The following is a 22,029-nucleotide window of genomic DNA, read 5'->3' on the forward strand; positions in this document are numbered from 1 at the left end:
TCTCAATATCCGCAGTGAACATAACCTGTACTAAATTATATGATGAGGTATTTCATTGTAATATACCTGCTCTTTTCTTCCTTTACTAGGGAAGATGAGTGGACAGTTAGTGACAAGGATGAGTTAGAACTGTACATGTACAAGACTCATGAAAATAGAGAACACTGGGGCTGGTGCTGCGGCACAGCGGGTAAAGCCACTGCCTGCAGTGCCGGCATCCCATATGGGAGCCAGTTCAAATCCTGGCTGCTCCACTTCTGATCTAGCTCTCTGCTATAGCCTGGGAAAGCAGTGGAAGATGGCCCAAGTCCTTGGGCCCTTACATCCATGTGGGAGAACTGGAAGATGCTCCTGGCTCCTGCTCTAGCCATTGCAGGTATCTGGGGAGTGAACCAGTGGATGGAAGACCTCTCTCTCTCTCTCTCTCTCTCTCTGCCTCTCCTTCTCTCTGTGTGTAACTCTGACTTTTAAATAAATAAATACAATACATCTTAAAAATAAATAAATAAATACACAAACAAACAAACAAATCCCGGCTGCTCCACTTCCGATCTAGCTCTCTGCTATGGCCTGGGAAAGAGTAGAATATGCCCCAAGTCCTTGAGCCCCTGCACCTGCATCAGAGACCCACACGGGAGACCCGGCTCCTGGCTTCAGATCTGCCCAGCTATGGCTGTTGCAGTCATCTGGGGAGTGAACCAGCGGATAGAAGACCTCTCTCCGCCTCTACCTCTGGCTCTCTGTAACTTTGCCTTTCAAATACATAAATAAGTCTTAAAAAGAGAGAGAGAAAGAGAAAACACTAAGAATAGACATTTGAATGTAGAAAAAAATGTGATTGTAATTGAGGGCAACATTTCCATTTAATTATGATAGAGAAGACTGTAAAGAAGAATAACACTTCGTAAGGAAATGGACATAGTCAACAGCTTCAAGCCAACTTGTATGGAAAAACATGGTATAAACCAACAGAAAGAACCAAGATTGTATGTAGAAAGTATAGGTGGGGGCTGGTGCTGTGGCTCATTTGGTTAATCCTCCGCCTGCGGCACCGGCATCCCATATGAGCGCCAGGTTCTAGTCCGGGTTGCCCCTCTTCCAGTCCAGCTCTCTGCTGTGGCCTGGGAGGGCAGTGGAGGATGCACCCGCATCGGAGACCAGGAAGAGCCACCTGGCTCCTGGCTTCGGATTGGCGCAGCGCCAGCCGTAGCGGCCATTTGGGGAGTGAACCAACAGAAGGAAGACCTTTCTTTCTCTCTCTCTGCCTCTCCTCTATCTCTGTGCAACTCTGACTTTCAAATAAATAAATAAATCTTTAACAACAACAACAAAAAAAGGATAGGTGAATCAGATGAAGGTTGGAAAGCAGACAATGTTTTGATTGGTTATTAGAGAAATCTGGGGGCCAGTGCTGTGGCAGTCAGTTAAGCACCCCTTGAGATGCCAGCACTAATTACACATGGGTGCCAGTTTGAGTCCCAGCTCCTCTACTTCCAATCTAGCTCCCAGCTGATGGCCTGGAAAAAGAGCAGAAAGTGGCCCAAGTGCTTGGGACCCTGCACCGGGGTGGGAAACCTGGAAGAAGCTCCTGGCTCCTGGCTTCAGATAGGCCCAGCTCTGGTTGTGGCAGCTATTTGGGGAGTGAACCAGCAGATGGAAGACCTCTCTCTGTGTAACTCTGCCTCTCAAGTACATAAATGAATATTAAAAAAAAAAAAAACCTGGAGAAATCTGGGCATTATCAAGTACTAATGTCTAACCAATTTGTCTACTATAGGAAATGAAAGTATTAGTTCCATGTTGTCAAGTATCTTCTGTGTCTTATTCATAGCCATCACATCCAATGCTGGCACACAGTAAATCATAGTCAATTACTAAAAATACAGTTATAATAAAAATATTATAAATTGCAAGCAATCTATTTCATTGTTTACTTTTATATCTTCTACCAGCTGAATGCTGAATTAAATGTCCATTCATTGCACAAACATTTGCAGACTACCAACTATGTTCCGGCACTACCCTGGGCCGTGAGAATACAGCAAGGGACAAAACAAAAAAACTGGAAGAACCGAACACACATTACAAAATATAAGATGAAGTCCTAAAAATAATACAAAAGTATAATAATGTTAGGTGGCTAGACAAACACTAACCTATATGTAAGAGGGGCCAAAGAAAATGAGATTTGTCTTTTTTCTTTTTTTTTTTTTTTGAGGAAAATGGGAATTTTGAAAGAAAATGAATTTAAGTGAGGTGGAAACAAGAAGAAACAAGCCCTGAAAGCAGACCAGCAATGACACCTAAAGTAACTACTCCTGCTCAGTAACCCTGTTAGATGGATTTTGGCCCTCTCCCTGGGGGCAGCTTAGAGGACTCTCCCTTGCCTACCACCAGAGGCTGATAAGGTCCTGGGAAGATTTTCCAGAACTCAACACCTAGAAAACACCCCCAACTGGTAATTTTCCAGGAATGGGAGGAGGGGGCTTATACTCAAACTCCAACCCAAAATGGACTCAGTTCTTTACTGAGATGTCAGCCTGGTGTGTCAGGTGTACTCTCTCCATTATACTAAGCTAGCATGCATACTGCTATTCTACTACATCTGAATGCTTTCTTGCACAAAGACAAGAATCTCTAAGCAGCTATCTCTGGTAACAACAACAAAATACACAGTGACAATGGGAAGCAGAGGGGCTGGGGTAAAAACCCCTTATACTAAGATGGCTTTAAAAGCCTCTTTCTTTAGCTGGTATTTGAATAAGAAAGCTAGTAAAGCAAAAAAGCAAAGAGCACTTCAAACAGATGGGACAATGAATCCAAAGACCTGAGAAATTGTATGTGAGGTAATGGCAGAAACAGAACCAGCTGTATTATACCCATAATCCACCCACAGCGATTACAACAGTACATAATCATGGATGGAGTCTTTCACACACGAATAGCTTTTAAACTAATACATGGGGCCTGCGCTGTGGCGTACGTAGCAGGTAAAGCCACCACCTGCAGTGCCCGCATCCCATATAGGTGCTGGTTCCAATCAGCTGTTCCACTTCTGATCCAGATCTCTGCTATGACCTGGGAAAGAAGTAGAAATTGGCCCAAGTCCTTGGGCCTCTGCATCCAAATGGGAGACCCAGAAGAAGCTCCTGGCTCCTGGCTGCGGATAGGCCCAGCTCCAGCCATTGCGGCCAACTGGGGAGTGAACCAGTGGATGGAAGACCTCTCTCTCTCTGTGCCTCTCCTTCTCTGTGTAACTCAGACTTTCAAATAAATACATAAATCTTTGAAAAATTAAAAAAGAGTAAAATAATACATAGGGAGGAAATTTTAGGGAACTTTCAAGCTGATTACCCTACAAAAATTGTGTTTCAGTATATTTACTTGTATAACCAAAGAGTTCTGATTATTTCAATAATACAAGCAATACTGTGAGGTACGTGTTATTCTGAGACTTTAAAATACTTTACATTAAACCTCAATAATCTTAATATTCCTGGAGTCTCCAGTATGACAGGAAAACTTCTATACAGAAAGTAGTATCCTACTCAGATGTGAATATCCTTTAGACAAGATTCAACTAGAGGCCTGCACTGTGGCGTAGCACGTAAAGCTGTCGCCTGCAGTGCCGGCATCCAATATGGGAGCCAGTTCAAGTCCCGGCTGCTCCATTTCCAATCCAGCTCTCTGCTATGGCCTGGGAAAGCAGTAGAAGATGGCCCAAGTCCTTGGGCCTCTGCACCCGCGTGGCAGACCCAGAAGAAGCTCCTGGCTCCTAGCTTCAGATAGGCACAGCTCCAGCCATTGCGGCCAACTGGTGAGTGAACCAGTGAATGGAAGACCTCTCTCTCTCTCTCTCTGACTCTCTTCTCTATTTAACTCTGATTTTTAAATAAATAAATCTTTAAAAAAAAAAGATTCTACTAGACAACAAGTGTTTAATTCTAAGAGCTACACAGCAAGAGGACCACATGTTAGTGAAACTAATTTACTAGTCATGTCTTTTTCCCTCTAACAGCCAATAACTTAGGACAATTTAAAAGAACTCAACAGTTTCCATATATGCTATAGTATATATCATGGGGTTAGCACGCATAATGGAAAATTAATTCCATTAAGTCAAGACATTCTTCATATTAGTATTTTTGGTTTAGTAAATGCTAAATAATAAGCTTAGAAATTAAAAAATTAAATCAATAAATCTATATTATAAACAAAAGAATTAAAGACGGCATTCATACTGGGGAACGCAGTGATACACAAAATCAAATTTCTTCAAAAGTTCTAAAAAGAAATTTTAAAATGTTTTCGCTAATGAAATAAAAATGAAATACTGAGAGAACAATTCAAACATGCATTTGGAAAAAATACATCTTGCCTACGGTTATGTAAGAATTAAAATATAATGAATAAAATCACAGCATTAAACATGCTGCAGATTGTGCATATACAATCCTGCCAAGACGGTTACCACCCATTCCCATTAGTAAAACAGAGACAAAATGGGAAAGTAATGAGCTCAGCTGCAGGGGCTTGTTTGTTTTCTAATTTCAGACACTTGCTCAAAGCATAATTCCTATTTTACCCTAAAGTCTCTTGTTGGATTTAAGGGGAATCAAATGTTCCTAAACAGGAATCTGAATAAGCTCTGAAAATGCATAATACAAACTTCATTTGTTCTAATGAACATCTGGTGTTCTGTTTTAACATTTTTGACAGGTTAATCATTTGTCTGCATGTTTCAAGAATACACATGTTTTTGCCAGTGCTGTTAAACAGATCTTGTAGGGTAAAAATGTTAGAAAAGGGGAAAGACCAGTCTGTATTTTTTTTTTTTTTTTTAGGATTTGTTTATGTATTTGAAAGGCAGAGTTACAGAGGCAAAGAGAAGAAAGAGAAATCTTCTATCTACTGGTTCATTCCCCGAATGGCCACAGCAGCCGGAGCTGGACCGATCTGAAGCCAGGAGCCAGGAGCCTCTTCCAGGTCTCCCATGCAGCGCAGAGGCCCAAATTTGGCCTTCCTCCACAGCTTTCCCAGGCCATAGCGAAAAGCTGATCGGAAGTTCAGCAACTGGGACTCAAAATCAGCACCCATTCAGGATGCTGCTAGCACTGCAGGAGGTGGTTTTACTCACTACACCACAGCACCAGCCCCCAGTCTGTATTTTTTAAGGTGCCTTGTTAACCAAATAGTGGGTTGAAAAATAGTGGGTTGAAAAACATTCTTTAGGTTCTTGACCACAGCATATGGAACGTATGATTCATTATGAAAGTAGAAATACAGCCTACTAAACATTTTAACAGGAAATTTTTGTTATTAAGAATAAAGAATGTTATTTGAAAACCTTTCAAACTAAAAAACAATAGTCCCAAATTTTGCTACGACAACAATAATTTAGAAACATCAAAGATAAAGAAAAAGAAACTAAAATGGTTATACAGAGTAAAATCATTATAAAGTTGACTAAAATTAACATCAGAGAAAACCAGTTCACCATGCAAAGCAGGAAGTCTGCTGCATGAGATCTATTATTCATCCATTTTCAGTTTTAATTGACTATATGTAGCACTGTTTTGCTCTGACTTGAGGATGAATTAAACTAGAAACCAAAGAAGTATAATATTTTTATCAAATTCAATTACAGTTTGGTTTAACTTCTTAAATCATGTTCAGTTGCTGGTCTTCACAAAGAATGTAGGCCTGATTCCATGACAACAAACACTACTGTCATGAAAATTCCTAACCAAACCAAAGGCCAAAATCTAACAAGGATATGTAATTAAATGGAGGCTATAAAAAATTTAACAAAACACTAGTACAACAAAATAACTGGAGAGTCCATTTGCATTTGCTTAAGTTTTATATCATGATCTAGAATTCAGGCAAGTTAACAGTAGCTAATATGTATGAAGAATTTTGGCAGGATTTTTTAATTCAACTAAGGTTGAAATTTGAAAACAAATCTACTAAAACAATTTTAAAACTACTCTCTTGGGGGCCAGCGCTGCAGTGTAGAGGGTAAAGCCACCGCCTGCAGTGCTGGCATCCCACATGGGCGCTGGTTCAAGACCCAGCTGTTCCACTTCTGATCCAGCTCTCTGCTATGGCCTGAGAAAGCAGTTGAAGATGGCCCAAGTCCTTGGGCCCCTGAACCCACGTGGGAGACCAGGAAGAAGCTCCTGGCTCCTGGTTTCAGATCGGCGCAGCTCCGGCCGCTGTGGACAGTTGAGAGTGAACCAGCGGATGGAAGATCTCTCTCTCTCTCTCTCTCTCTCTCTCTGCCTCTCCTTCTCTCTGTAACTCTGACTTCCAAATAAATAAATACATTTAAGAAAAACTACTTTATTTAAGATTTATTTTATTTATTTGAAAGAGTTACAGAGACAGGTAGAGAGAGGCAGAGAGAGAGAGAGAGAGAGAGAGCGCGTGCGCTTCTATCTGCTGGTTCACTCCCCAAATGGCGGCAATGGCCAGAGTTAAGCTGATCTGAAGCCAGGAGCCAGGAGTTTATTCCAGGTCTCCCATGTCGGTACAGAAGCTCAAGGACCTAGGCCATCTTCTACTGCTTTCCCAGGCACATTAGCAGGGAGCCAGATTGAAAGTGGAGCAGCCAGGACTTGAACTAGTGCCCATATGTGGGAAGCCAGTGCTGCAGGCCAAGGTTTTAACCCACTGAGCCACAGCGCCAGCCCCTTAAAACTTTTTTTTTTTTTTTAAGATTTATTTATTTACATGAAAGGCAGAGCTAGAGAGAGACAGAGAAAGACACAAGGAAAGATCTTCCACCTACTGCTTCACTCCCCAAATGGCCACAATGGCAGGAGCTGGGCCAGTCCAAACCCAGGGGCCAGGAACTTCTGGGTCTCCCACAAGGGTACAGGGGCCCAAGTATTTGGGCCATCCTCTGCTTTTTCCTCAGGCGCATTAGCAGAGAGCTGGATGGGAAGTGGAGCAGCTGGAACTTGAGCCGGCCTCTACAGGGGATGCTGGCATTGCAAGCAGTGACTTTACCAGCTATGCCACAGTGCTGCCCCCCCACCCTTTTTAAGATTTATTTCCTGGGGCCAGCATTGTGACACAGTGGGTAAAACTGCCACCTGCAAAACGAGCATCCCATATGGGTGCTAGCTCATGTCCTGGCTGCTCCATTTCCAATCCAGCTCCCTGCTAATGGGAAGGCAGGGGAAAATGGTCCATGTACTTGGGCCCTGCATCCATGCGGAAGATCAGAAAGAATAACCTGGCACCTAGCTTCAGCTTGGCCCAGGCCTGGCCACTGCAGCCATCTGGGGAGTGAGTTAGTGAGTGGAAGATCTCTCTGTCTCTCCCTCTCTGTAACTCTGACTTTCAAATAAATAAATAAATCTCAGAAAAAAAAGATCTATTTACTATGAAAGTCAGAGTTATAGAGAGAGAGGGAGACATAAGAAGAGAGATCTTCCATCTACTGCTTTACTTCTCAGATGGCTGCAATAAACAACACTGGGCCAGACCAAAGCCAGGCGCTTTATCCAGGTTTCCTACATGGGTGGCAGAAGCCAAAGCACTTGAGTCATTCCTGCTCCTTTCCCAGGCCATTTGCAGGAAACTAGATTGGAATTGGAGCAGGTAAAACATAAACTAGTGCCCATGTTGGATGCCAGTGTTGCAAGTAGTGGCTTTACATGCTATAACACAATGACAGTCCCACAAATGTTAAGTTTACACAATAAAATTTATTTTAAATAACACCTATCAGGGCCAGTGATGTGGCATAGCAGGTTAAGCAACCATCTGAGACGCTGGCATCCTTGGGTTCAAGTCCTAGCTCTTATACTTTTGATCTAGCTCTCTGCTAATGCTCCTGGAAAGGCAGTGGAAGATGGCCCAAGTGCTTCGCCCTGGTCACCCACATGGGAGACCCAGATGGAGAACCTGGCTCCTACCTTCAGCTTGGCCCCCAGCACTTGCTGTTGTGGCCATTTGGGAAATAAGACCAGTAGATAGAAAATCTCTCTCTCTGTATTTCTACCTCTCTTTCCATAACTCTGCTTTTCAAGTAAATAAAATAATTTTTTTAAAAAAGAAAAAGGGAATACAGTTGTGAGAAAAAAGAAGTTCATCTGCAGCCACAGTTTCTGTTAGGTCATACTGAATACCTCATGTAGATAGGTATTATTAGTGTTTTCAAAAAAAGATTTATTTATTTGAAAGGCAGAGTTGGGAGACGGGTAGGGAGGGTAGAGGGGCAAAGGGAGACAGAGGAGAGAGGGAGAGAGGGAGAAAGATCTTCCATCCACTGGTATACTTGCCAAATGGCAACAACAGCCAGGCTGGCCTAGGTTAAAACTAGAGACCAAATACTCTACCTGGGTTTTCCACGTGGGTGCAGGGCCCAAACACTTGGCCCATCTTCTGCTGCCTTCCCGTGTGCATTAGCAGGGAGCTGGATTGGAAGTGAAGCAGCCAGGACTCAAACTGACACTCATGTGGGATGCTGGCATTGTGGATGGTGGCTTCACCTGCAGCACAATGCAAGCTGCATGTACTCCCTGTTTCTGTTAATGGTATCACTTTTTAGGAGTCCCTTAATATTTTCAGCATTGTTTGACTCCTCCCTTTCTCCTTTTCAACCTGTCCATTCCTAACTACTTAGTCACGAAATCCTAAAATCTTTGATATCTGTCCTCTTCACTCCAGCCTCATTAAGATGTCCTCAGTCCAAACACTACCCCGTTAGTCTACTCCAATTGCACTCTGGTACATCTCCATGTCCTTGGTTTTGAATCATACCAATGCACCTTAGAAACTCTAGCCAGATAAAAGCTCTATAGAACAGACCGTGTCATTGCTCACCTCAAAAACATCTAAGAATTTGTACTAAACACAAAATAAAAGTCCACCCTCATTAGTCCATCATTCAAGGTCCTTCAATAGGGAACCAGTCTGCCTTTCCAATCTCATTTCCCATAATTCTCCTCTATTTCAATGGGGCATCATTCCTATAGCCAAATGAAAATAATTGGTATTTCTTGGACCTGACCCATCACTTCTGATTTACTTCATTGCCCTTCTACTTAAATTAATATTCCCACTGTACCTTTTCATCCAGCTATTCAGAATTCAGTTTAAAAATCACCTCCTTCTCTACTTCCCCACTACTGAACAACCACAGTAGCTTGTGACTTGATTATATAATACTGCTTACTTTAAACATGGCTCTTTGAGTAATGACGTTACTACTCTTACTAAATTTCTTAAGGGAAATATACCTATAAGGGGAGAATCCATTAAAGGACAACACCTGCAGAGTGACATACACAGTCAGAAATCATAGATATGCTAAAATAAATGAGCATACACATTACATTGTTAAGAGATATAAAAGCTTATTAAATAACATGATAGTCACATACCTAGTAGACCATACATTTCATTTATTTTCAGCTAGTCTATGACCCAAGTTTAAAGATCCGGTATCAGAAAATAACTTTTATAATGTAAAATATATATAAAATATTTTATAATAAAATCATAAAATAATTTTGCAAATAACATTAGATTATCAATATTTATGCCAATGGAAAAATAATCAAATCCACATTGATTTTTGTGCAGTACAACACTTAACCAGTATGTATTATTTATTCTACATCTATGCATCACCTTTGTTTTCTAACTGAACAAAATTGCTAAGTTGTTTACACTATATTGAAATAATTCAAAGAATTTTTGCTTACTCCGAGTAAGTTTTGGAAATCTTTTTTTCAGTTTCTTCCTTAATGGATTAAGTTCAGGCATCATTTCTGGAACAGCTATATAAAAGTCTACCTGAATTTCATCATCCAAAATCTGAAAGTCAAAAACCAAAGAAGATAGCTTTAGATTATATGCAAAGCTTTATTGTTCTGAAAATAAGACACAATAATTTCCCTTATGATTCAGAAAAAAGATATTAAGCACAGTTGTTTTCTTCAAACACGGGGAATCATATTTACCAGTTAAAAGAACCATCAGAAGCAAAGCATTTTCTTTTAAAAATAGCCACATCTCTAATTTTTTAATATTTACTGATCTTAATTCTTCCATGGGGCTGTGTTAGACAAAAGCATTACAAATTAGAACAGAGCACTGATGAGGACAAGGCTCATCCAATCCCAAAGAGTTGAATTCATATGTCCTTTAAAAAATGAAGAAACAAGCCAAATTTTTTGCAAAAGGTCACATGTAAAACTAATAACAATAGCTGCCAGACTCACTTCCTAAATTTAGAGCATCAAGAGAACTAAATCTATAATTATTTTCACAAAGAAGTGAAACTAAAATTCTCTTTGTCGCCAGTAACTAAAAATAAGAGGAGAGTGTTCACAGATTAAGTTCACTTACAGTTTATTGTTCATAATCTATTCGCATTCTCAGAGCAAAGGAATTAATACGCAATATTTAAAAGACTTCTTTATTAATTCAGGCAAGTAATGAAAATTGCTATTATACTTTGATAATATATGTCACTTAAAAATTTAGTTGATTATATAATTAAGCAAATTTTTAAAACAATACTGCCTGGGCAACAAATATTTCACTAAAGAATCTTTTTGCATAAAGCTTACACAAATATTCCATTCATAGCCTTGATGTGAACCCTAAAAACTTTAGCAAAATTAAGCAATGACTCTGGAATTTTATCTCGCTGTTACTATTTTTTCTTTTCACAAATTCCTTACTCCTTAGTAACACAGTGTGCTTTTCTTAATAATAACAACTTACAATAAATGGGCACTTTTCATGTGGCAAGCATTCTGCTAAAGATTTCATATGTTCTTCATAACAACCATACAAGGCAGGTACTAATAGTGAGCACACATTCCAGACAAGGAAACTCGAAATTCGGGGCTCAGGGATGACAAGTCAGTCTGTGCACGCCTATGAGGCAAATGCAGAATTCAGTGACAAATGCTGTAGTTCCAAAACCAGGGCTCTCATCTCATGAGTTAATAAACTGTATGTGAGATTTCTACTCTAAGATCATTCAATACTAATTCAATGTTCCTTTAAATTAAATTTAAAATTATGCTTGAAAGTGCTACTATGATTCATCTTAAAATCTTGGGGTGTGTTTGACACAGCAGTTACGATGCCACTTCCACCACCGTATTCCAGATCAGAGTGCCTGGGTTCAAGTCTCAGCTCCACTTCCAATTCCAGCTTCCTGCTAATGCATACCCTGGGAAGCAGCAGTGATGGTTCAAATACTTGGGTTCCTGCCCCCCAAAGAGGAGACCCAGATAGAGTTCCCAGCTCTTGGATCTGGCCTGGCCCAGTTCCAGGTGTATTTAGGGACTGAACAAGCAGATGTAATATCTCTGTCTCTGTTTCTTGGTGCGTCTCTCTGCCATTCAAATGAAAGTAATAGTATTAATAATAATAAAAAGATCATATTTTAGAATAATACAAAACTGTGGGTGAAACCCATACTCTAAGGGAAAAGTAAAGACATAAATTACTTTAAATTTTCTCTGAACTAAGGATATCTGTGATATTTCAAAAATAAGTAAAATGAATTTAATAAAAATCTTCTTAGAAATGACTAAAGGTTGTTATACTTATCCTACTTTATATTTTACATAAGTCAACGAAAATAACAAACATTTAAAAATGCAGCCATGATAACATGTGCAAAATTATACTGAATTTACTATATAACTGGAATATTTTCTGAAACTGAAACTGAAACAGACAAGCTTCAAAAGATATCATAAAGTAAGCTGCAAGAATATATTGGTTCTGATACTTTATACAAGTGATGGTTTCCCTTAATAATAGATCACCACTGGCGCCCCTAAAGAGAAATTCTGTACCTATTTTGTTTTGCTTTTTTAATTAACTGAGTGGCAGAGAGATACAGGCAGACAAAGCTTCCATCTGCTGGTTCACTCCCCAAACACCCACAAAGGTCAGGAAGGTAATGCAAGTCTCTCACATGGGTGGTAGGAACCCATTTACTTGAGCCATCATCCCTGCCTCCCATGGTCTGCACTGGCAGGAAGCTAGAACTGGCAGCACAAGTTGAAGCCAGCTTATCAAACCCAGGCATTCCAATGTGAGACACAGGCATCTTAACCGCCAGGCCAAACACCTGCCCCTTGTTATATTTTATATATCAAAAATGTTCAATATATACTTGGCTTACTTGGGTTACTTTCTCAAATATGCTCAATTTACTTAAGAGTACATAATGCTTTTAGCTATGTTACCATTTCTTTCATGAGCAGGAATTTCTTTACCTTTGAGGATGGGAGTAGCAATGACAATTCTACAGGACCTTCAAGTGCTCACCAAAGTAACAGACAGAAGGCAGTATACAAATTGAGTAAGAGCAGTTGACTTGGGCCTGCGCTGTGGAACAGGTTAATCTTCTACCTACAGTGCCGGCATCCCACATGGGTGCCGGTTCTAGTCCAGGCTGCTCCTCTTCTGATCTAGCTCTCTGCTATGGACTGGGAAAGCAGTGGAAGATGGCCCAAGTGCTTGGGCTCCTGCACCCATGTAGGAAACCCAGAGAAGCTCCAGGCTCCTAACTTTGGATCGGCCCATCTCTGGCCTTTGCAGTCATTTGGGGAGCAAACCAGCAGATGGAAGACCTTTCTCTCTGTCTCTCCCTCTCATTGTCTGTAACTCTGCTTCTCAAATAAATAAATTAAAAAAAAAAAAGAAAAATTGTTGTACAGTCAATGTACTGTTGTAAATCCCTTATTAAAAAAAAAAAAAAAAAAAAAAAAAAAAAAAAAAAAAAACAGTTGACTCCAAAGACCGTGGTGTACTCTAAAACTTCCAAGAATATTTGGCCTGGTTATTTTTTTTAATTTATTATTATTATTTTTTTTTTTTGACAGGCAGAGTGGACAGTGAGAGAGAGAGACAGAGAGACAAGGCTTCCTTTTCCGTTGGTTCACCCTCCAATGGCACCGTGCTGATCCGAAGCCTGGAGCCAGGTGCTTCCTCCTGGTCTCCCATGCAGGTGCAGGGCCCAAGGACTTGGGCCATCCTCCACTGTACTCCCGGGCCACAGCAGAGAGTTGGACTGGAAGAGGGGCAACCAGGACAGAATCCGGCGCCCCAACCGGGACTAGAACCTGGGGTGCCGGCGCTGCAGGCAGAGGATTAGCCTATTGAGCCGCAGCGCTGGCCAAGGTCTGGTTATTTTTAATAATTAAACAAATTCTGGTAGATTTATTAAAAATTAAAAATAGGGCCAGCCATGTAGTACAGCAGGTTAAGCTGCTACCTGCAACACTGGCATCCCTTATGAGAGCCTGTTCAATCCTGGCTGCTCCACTTCCGATTGAGTTCCTTGTTAATGCATCTGGGAAAGCAGTAGAGGATGGATCAAGTACTTGGGCCCCAGCCACCTACATGGGAGACCTGAATGGAGTTCAAGGTTCCTGGCTTCAACCTGGTCCAGCTTAGCCATTTGGGGAGTAAACCAGGGATAGAAGATATCTCTTTCTTTCTCTCTCTCTCTCTCTCTGCCTTTCCCTCTCAATAAATAATTATGCTTTTCAAATAAATAAATATTTTTAAAAAAAAATTAAACTAATGATACATGAGAAAGAATCAAGCATCTTTGACTTTGGCCAGAAATCTGTATTAAAATATAGTATCAGGACCGGCGCTGTTGTGTAGCAGGTAAGACAGTGCCGACATCCCATATGGGCGCCAGTTTGAGTCTCGGCTGCTCCACTTCCGATCCAGCTCTCTGCTATGGCCTGGGAAAACAGTAGAAGATGGCCCAAGGCCTTGGGCCCCTGCACCCACACGGGAGACCGGGAAGAAGCTCCTGGCTCCTGGCTTTGAATAGGCACAACTTTGATCATTGTGGCCAACTGGGGAGTGAACCAGCGGACTCTCTCTTTGCCTCTCCTCTCTCTGTGTAACTCTGACTTTCAAATGAATAAATCTTTAAAAAAAAAAAAAAAAAAAAAAAAAAAAAGCATAGTAGCTGAGGCCAGCACTGTGCTGGAGTAAGTAATGATGCCAGCATCCCATATGGGTACCAGTTTGAGATCCAGCTATTTCTCTTCCCATCCAGCTCCCTGCTAAGTCACCTGGGAAAGCAGTGCAAGATAGCCCAAGTGCTTGGACCCTTACACCCAGGTGGGAGACCCATAGTTCCTGGCTCCTGGCTTCATACCAGTCCAGGTCTAGCCACTGCAGCATTTAGGGAGTGAACCAACAGATGGAAGATAATTCTCTCTCTTTCTGTCTCCCCCTATCTCTCTGTAACTCTTCCTTTCAAATAAATAAATAAATCTTTAAAATACAACAAATAAAAAAGCCAGAATCACCAAACTCAGAGTACTATCTGAGTAGGAAACAAAAATACAAGATAGAAGTATTGTTATATATTGCATAGAACAGGCCCAGTAAAAACTTCCCCAGATAAATAACTGGAAATGGGTCAAATGATAAATCGTTAAGTTAACTTTTTCCTATAACTGTCTCCAGAAAACAAATTCTGTAATTGAAATGATTATATTTAGAAGAGGAGCTTTTAGAGAATGTTAATGACAATTTTTTTTGTATTTTCAGAAATAACTCCATGCCTCTTTTTTCTACTTCAGAAAAAAAGTGTAACTCTTGTTTTCAAACAGGCTATAAGCTCTTTGCTAGTATCCAAAGGCAAGCTTCATAATTTGTCACCACCGTGCCAAGCCAATGCCACTCTGGGAAGTAAAAGTTAAGAGGAAACAAAAGTACTGTATTATAGAAGTCAAATACTCTTATTTGTGATCTACTGACTTACACTTTCACTCCCAGAAAACAAAGCAAATATTTGATCTTTAGAACATGAGTAGAGATATCCACATGAGCTACCTCTGGGATTTCACTTTAAATTTCAAATTCAAAACCAGAGTCTTATTGCCCTTTCCAGTACACTCACAAAATTCTATTGACAACAAGGAAGCAAACACCCTCCCCCTCAAAAAACCGTACTATAAATCAAGCATAATCAATACCAGATTTGTCTAGATAGTTTTTTCTTAGCTTGCTTTTAAAATTGAAAAAAGTAGGAAACTTATTCCTTATCATCCATTTATCAAAAGGTCTGAACCTAGTCATCATGAACAACATGTAATAAACCGTTGGATGGTAAAGATAACAAAGCAATCTTTATGACTAATGAACATGGAAACAGCACTATACCTTCTGAACCAGCTCAGTTCCTCCTGCAAATGCAGCTCCATTCTCTTCTGCTATTTTAATCTCTGATGGATTCTACCAAAACACAAGATTTGAACATCAATATTTAATTTTAAACAAATTCAGTATACTTTCACGTATTCAGAAATAGTATCACTGTTCAAAATGAAATTTGTGGAGTTTTTTTTTCAATTGAAAATGCACCAATGTATGCATCTTTAATTAAATGCATCAGAGCTTTACATTCAGAACAAGTAGGAGTTTCATGAGTAATAAATGAGAAAATATAGCACACTGGCATATTAAGAACCTGGTTCAATCTAAGTGTCTAGCGCTATCAACACACTGCATAACAAAGGTAAGGGATTGGGGCCGGCATTGTGGCACAATGGGTAAAACCGCCACCTGCAACGCTGGCATCACAAGTGAGTACCGGTTTGAGCCTGGGCTGCTCTACTTCTGATCAAGCTCCCTTGCCAATGCACCTGGGAAAGCGACAGAGGATGGCCCAAGGGTTTAGGCCACTGCCACACATGTGAGGGATACAGAAGAAGCTCTTGACTCCTGGCTTCAGCCTGGCCCAGTCCTGGCTGTTGTGGCCATTTGGGGAGTGGACCAGTGGATGGTATACCTCTCTATCTCTCTCTGTCTGTCTTTTCCTCTCTCTGTGTAACTCTGACTTTCAAATAAAATAAATAAATATTTTTTAAAAAAAGTAAAGGATTGGGGCCAGTGCTGTGGCGTGGCGGCTGGAGCCACCACCTGCGACGCTGGCATCCCATGTGGGCGTTGGTTCGGGTTCCAGCTGCTCCACTTCTGATCCAGCTCTCTGCTATGGCCGGGGAAAGCAGTGAAGGATGGCCCAAGTCCTTGGGCCCCTGCACCCACGTGGGAGACCCAGAGGGGGCTCTTGGCTCCCCGCTGCGAATCGGTGCAACTCCAGCCCTTACAGCCAACTGAGGTGTGAACTGGCAGATGGAAGACCTCTCTGTCTCTCTACCTCTCCTTCTCTCGCTGTGTAATTCTGACTGTTAAATAAATAAATAAATCTTAAAAAAAAAAGTACAGGATTAAAATATGCTTTCTTTTGCTAACTTAAATCCAGGTATTTTACCAAACAAATATGGAAGAGGAAATTTTTTTAACTTAATAAGTCAAAGAAATATTATTTAGCCATGTGTCTGAAAAATTCAAAAGACAACTAAACAATATTATTTTCTTTCTCTATGTTCCATTTATACCACTTGATTTTACCATGAAAATGTTTCACTCCCTGATTACTAAAGTTTCATGGAATTCCAACAATTACATTTCCAGCTTTTCTAAGAAAGTATTTTCTTCATCTAGAGTAAGATAAAAAAATCTTTTTTCTTTTTTAAAGATTTATTTATTTATTTGAAAAGCAGAGTTATCAAGAGGAAAAGGTAGAGTATCTTCCATCTGTTGTTTCACTCCCCAAATGACTACAAGGGCCAGGGCTGGGCCAGAACGAAGCCAGGAGTCAGGAACTTTATCTGGGTCTCCCACATGGGTGCCAGGGCCCAAGTACTTGGGTCATTCTTTGCTGTTTCCCAGGTGCATTTACAGGGAGCTGGATAGTAAGTGGAGCAGCCGGGACACAAGCAGCACCCATCCGAGATGCCAGTGCTGCAGACAGCAGCTTAACCCACTATGCAGACCCAAAAAAAATTCTTAAAAATGCCACAGTTTGCACTTTAGAGAAGAATCAAAACACAAAGCAAAATTTATAAACATTAAATACAAACTCATAATACAAAAAGAATGAGAAGAGCTACATATGTGTGTGTGTGTATATGTGTGTGTGTGTGTGTGTGTGTGTGTGTGTATATATATATATATATATAAAAGACATTTATTTATTTGAAATGCAGATCATCCATCCACTGGTTCCCTTCCCAAATGGCTGAAACCACTGGGGCTGGCCTATGCCAAAGCCAGGAGCCTGAAACTCCATCCTGTTCTCTCACATGGGTGGCAGAGGCCCAAGCAATTGGGCCATCATCCACCACTTTCACAGGAACATTAACAGGGAACCAAATTGGAAGTGGAACAGCAACACCAATTCCAATAAAAGCTATATTTATACTAATACAGTTTATTATATAGGTGATTTTTTTGATTTCTTAGATTTTTTAAAAAGTTACAGTTTTTGAGGCTTCACAACACTATATGATCCCATTGCTTTAAAATAATCCTATTGTTCACTCTCTTGCTCTGCCTTTCAAGTAAATTAAGATAGCTAGATAGATAAGACAGACAGACATAATTTTAGGGGCCAGCATAGTGGCACAGCAGGGTAAGCTGCCATGTGCAACACCAGTATTCCATATCAGAGTGGCTCCTGCCACCAAAAGGGGACACCTGGATTGAGTCCCAGCTCCTAGCTCTTACTAAATCTTATCTCAAAAACTAAAAAAAAAGGGGCCAGCGCTGTGGCGTAGCAGGTAAAGCCACCACCTACAGTGCCGGCATCCCATATGGAAGCCAGTTTGAGTCCCAGCTGCTCTACTTCCCATCCAGCTCTCTGCTATGGCCTGGGAAGGGCAGTAGAGGTTGGCTCAAGTCCTTGAGGGATAGGGATACCTGCATGGGAGACCAGGAAGAAGCTCCTGGCTCCTAGCTCCTGTCTTTGGATTGGTATAGCTGCGGCCGTAGAGGCCAACTGGGGAGTGAACCAGTGGAAGGAAGATTCTCTCACTCTCTCTCCCTTTCTATCTCTCCCTCTCTCTCCTTCTCTGTGTAACTCTTTCAAGTAAAATAAATAAATCTTAAAAAAAAAAAAAAAACTAAAAAAAAGGGAAAAGGAGAGAGATTGGGAGGGAAGAAGACAGAGACAGGAAGGAAGGAAATCATTATGTTCTTAGAATTGCATCTAGAAATCATATTGAACATGTTAAAACTAATTAAAAATTAAAATAAAAAAATTTTAAAAAGCCATCACTAAAAACAGGTATGTACCAACTCCATCTTATTCAAAGTTTTACCAAAAATAAAATGTCAAATTTTATCAAAAAATAAATAAAAACTAATTTACATAAATATTTGAAAAAGTTACTCACCCCTGTAAATACAGCAACTTTATTTATTTCTGAAGAAAATGGGTATGGAAATCCAATAACACTTGCAAATGGCTCCACTCTTTTCTACATACACAAGAGAAAAATAATTATGAAAAGTTCATCTTTCAATCTCCTTCACATTCTATAAAAAAAGAGCTGACATGATTTTAAGTGTTTTTTTTTTAAGATTTATTATTTATTATTTATATTTAAAGTCAGAGTTAGAGAGAGAAAGATCTTCCATCTGCTGGTTCACTCCTCAAATGGCTGCAACATCCAACACTGTGCCAGGCCAAAGCAAGGAGCTTCATCTGGATCTCCCTCATGGATGCAGGGACCAAGCACTTGGGTCATCTGCTGCTACTTTCCAAGGCGCCTTAGCAGAGAGCTGGATCAGAAGTGGAGCTGTTCCCAGAGTGTTTTATTTCTACCATACATATGTTAATTCAGAACTATTCACATTATAATTTAAAGCATAAGAGATACTTCTTTAAGAAATCATAGGGACTGGCACTGTGGCACAGCGGGTTAAGCTACCATGTGCAGTGATGGCATCCCATATGGGCGCCAGTTCAAATACAGGCTGCTCCACTTCCTATTCAGCTTCCTGATAATGTGCCTGGGAAAGCAGCAGAGGATGGCCCAAGTCCTAGGGACCCTCCACCCACATGGGAGACCGGGAGGAAGCTCCTGGCTCCTGGCTTCTGCCTGACCCAGCCCTGGCCACTGCAGCCATTTAGGGAGTAAACCAGTGGATGGAAGCTCTCTCTCTCTGTCTCTCCTTCTCTCTCTAATTCTGCCTTTCAAATAAATAAGTAAATCTTTAAAAAATAAAATTTAAGAAACTTAAAGAAATCATAATTAAAATCTAAATCCCCAGGCCAGTGTTGTGGCACAGTGGGTTAAGCCATCACTTGCAATGCTGGCATCTGTATCAGAGCACTAGTTGCTTCCAGTTAATGTGGCTGGGAAAGCAGCAGTTGATAACCCAAGTGCTTGGGCCATGGGAAACCTGGCTGCGGGCTTCAGTCTAGCCCAGACCTGGCTGTTGCTACCATTTGGGGAGGGACACAGTGGATGAAAGATCTCTCCCTGTCTTTCTCCCTCTCCCTCTCCTTCTTTGTTGCTGTCACTCTTTCAAATAAATAAATGAATAAATCTTAAAAAAAAAAAATCTAAATGTGTCTTCCCAACTCCATGCTTGGTTTGTAGATCTACACTATTCACCAGTCTCCCAAATATTAATACATATTTGCATATCTATACCTCTCCCAGCACCTTGCACGATGCCATCCATTTGATGACAACAAACACTTACTAGATTGGATTAAATTTGCTTAAACACATAATTTTCAGACATCATCAAAGAAGGCATGAAAGCTGGCGCCGTGGCTCAACAGGCTAATCCTCCGCCTTGAGGCGCCGGCACACCAGGTTCTAGTCCCAGTCGGGGCACCGGATTCTGTCCCGGCTGCCCCTCTTCCAGGTCAGCTCTCTGCTATGGCCCGGGAGTGCAGTGGAGGATGGCCCAAGTGCTTGGGCCCTGTACCCCATGGGAGACCAGGAGAAGCACCTGGCTCCTGCCTTCGGATTGGCGCGGTGCGCCAGCCGCAGTGGCCATTGGAGGGTGAACCAACGGTAAAAGGAAGACCTTTCTCTCTGTCTCTCTCTCTGTCTACTCTGCCTGTCAAAAAAAAAAAAAGAAGAAGAAGAAGAAGAAGGCATGAAAACAGCTGTACACACTGAAGAGACAATATCTGGGTAATGTATTCAACAGGTCACTCCTAATTGCCATCACTGGCTCTGAACAACCAGGTAATACCCAACACAAATGTCAAACCTGAAAGGCTCTTCTGAGAGGGACTATTTAAAACAAAGTAGATCACCACAACTATCGGATAAACTTGGGTAGTCAATTGCAAAACCCAAGACTAATCATGGCACACATTTGAGACACCCTAATACAGGCAGAGATTCAACAGGGCCTCAGAACAATGTGTTTGGTCATTTGGCCAAGGAAATATCTGGACCTGCAGCTCAGATCTCTCTAGACACTTCACAAGGAAACAAGTCTTAGGCCTTCCCTAATTTCAGGGCAGCCATAAAGTCTGGAAGAAAAAGAAAATGTGCCATTTTCCTAATAAAGATGACTGCAAGATTACACCAAACACTGGAGTTAAAGGAAAGGTTTATAGTTGGGTGAGGGAAACCCGACAGACTGGAGTGAGAGGGTGAAAAGAGGGTGAAAGGGGGGAGAGGGGTGGAGAAGAGAGGTATCAAGAGAGCCTGTGTGTGGGAAGCAGGCCCCACTGTAGTCTTGCAGGGGGTAGGGAAGTGGGAGCAAGGAATCCCATTAGGGTGAGAGTGGAGCTGACACTTGTTTGGGCCATTTGGTCACCTGACTTCTAGCAAGCCAGGCTGGGCTTAGGACCAAAGCTTACTGTGCACAATGGCAATGGGCCAGAGCGTAAGGTGGTGTCTGGGGCTTAGATGGTGCCACAGATAAGACTGTACAATTTTACTAACAGTTATATTTTTAGGAAAACTCTGAATACAGATATCCTTCTAGAGATTTTTTAAAAATATTTTCTTTCATTCATTCATTCACTCATTCATTTAAAAGACAGCATGAAGGGCCAGCACCACGGTATAGCAGGTAAAGCCATCACCTGTAGTGCCAGCTTCCCATATGCGTGCCAGTTCGAGTCCCAGCTGCTCCACTTCTGATCCAGCTCTCTGCTATGGCCTGGGAAAACAGTAGAAGATGACCCAAGCCCCTGGGCCCCTGCACCTGCGTGGGAGACCCAGAAGAACTCCTAGCTTTGGACTGGTGCAGCTTAGGCCATTGCGGCCATCTGGGGAATAAACCAGCGGATAGAAGACCTCTATCCTCTCTCTGCCTCTGACTCGATATAACTCTGCCTTTCAAATAAAAAAAAAATCCTTAAAAAGAAAAAAAAAAAAAAAAGACAACATGAGAGACAGAAAGAGATCTTTCACCAACTGGTTCATTCCGCAAATGGCCTCCGTGGCTGGAGCTGGGTCGGGCCAAAACCAGGAGCTCAGAACACTTTCTGGGTCTCCTGAGTGGGTGACAGGGACCCAGGACCTTGAACCATCTTCCACTGCATTCCAGTGCATTAGCAGAGAGCTGGATAAGAAGTGGAGCAGCTCAATCTCAAGTTGCTGTTGATGTAGGATGCCTGTATCTCAGGAAGTGGCTTACCCCTCTGTGCCACAATGTCAACCAGTGTTCTAGGGATTTCTTTTCAGACAAAGAGACAAAGATTCTTAAGCACATGTATATCAGCTATGCAACTTAATTTTGCTCTTGGGCACTCCTTTGCCATTAACACGTCACAGGTGGTCTCAACAAACTTTTCAACATTTTGTTATCACAATAATTAACATCCTATGGGGAACACGGGCTTATCGATGTACTCTATGAAGAACAAAAAATACCTTAGGAAGGCATCTATGTCATTAGTGCACAAGTGGCTTCCACAATGAAACGAAGCTTGCAGTCCTGTAAGTCATCATTATGAGCTACATTAATGACTGACTGAGAAAATAATCATCCTGGACACAAAATTTTTAAAATAACAGTAACACTATAGTATAAAATAAAAATTGTGGGGCCAGTGTTGTGGCATAGTGAGTTAAGCCTCTACCTGTGACACCAGCATCTCATATAGGCACTGGTTCAAGATCCGGCTGCTCCATTTCTGATTCAGCTCCCTGCTAATGCACCTGGGAAGGCAGCACA

At 41.3% G+C, this 22,029-nt stretch overlaps 1 protein-coding gene across 2 annotated transcripts in view; it reads right to left on the bottom strand.

Moving 5' to 3' along the window:
* Positions 1 to 22,029, bottom strand: part of MRPL1 (mitochondrial ribosomal protein L1) — a 152,461-nt gene that overhangs the window by 55,965 nt on the left and 74,467 nt on the right. For both annotated transcript variants that reach the window (XM_070047985.1, XM_070047986.1), the window contains 3 exons: positions 18,264 to 18,347; positions 15,187 to 15,258; positions 9,723 to 9,834 (listed from right to left, as the gene is read on the bottom strand). In XM_070047985.1, coding sequence (XP_069904086.1) covers positions 9,723 to 9,834; positions 15,187 to 15,258; positions 18,264 to 18,347 — 268 coding nt within the window. The remainder of the gene's footprint in view (positions 1 to 9,722; positions 9,835 to 15,186; positions 15,259 to 18,263; positions 18,348 to 22,029) is intronic.

Source organism: Oryctolagus cuniculus, chromosome 8, assembly GCF_964237555.1.
Source record: "Oryctolagus cuniculus chromosome 8, mOryCun1.1, whole genome shotgun sequence".
Classification (NCBI taxonomy): domain Eukaryota; kingdom Metazoa; phylum Chordata; class Mammalia; order Lagomorpha; family Leporidae; genus Oryctolagus; species Oryctolagus cuniculus.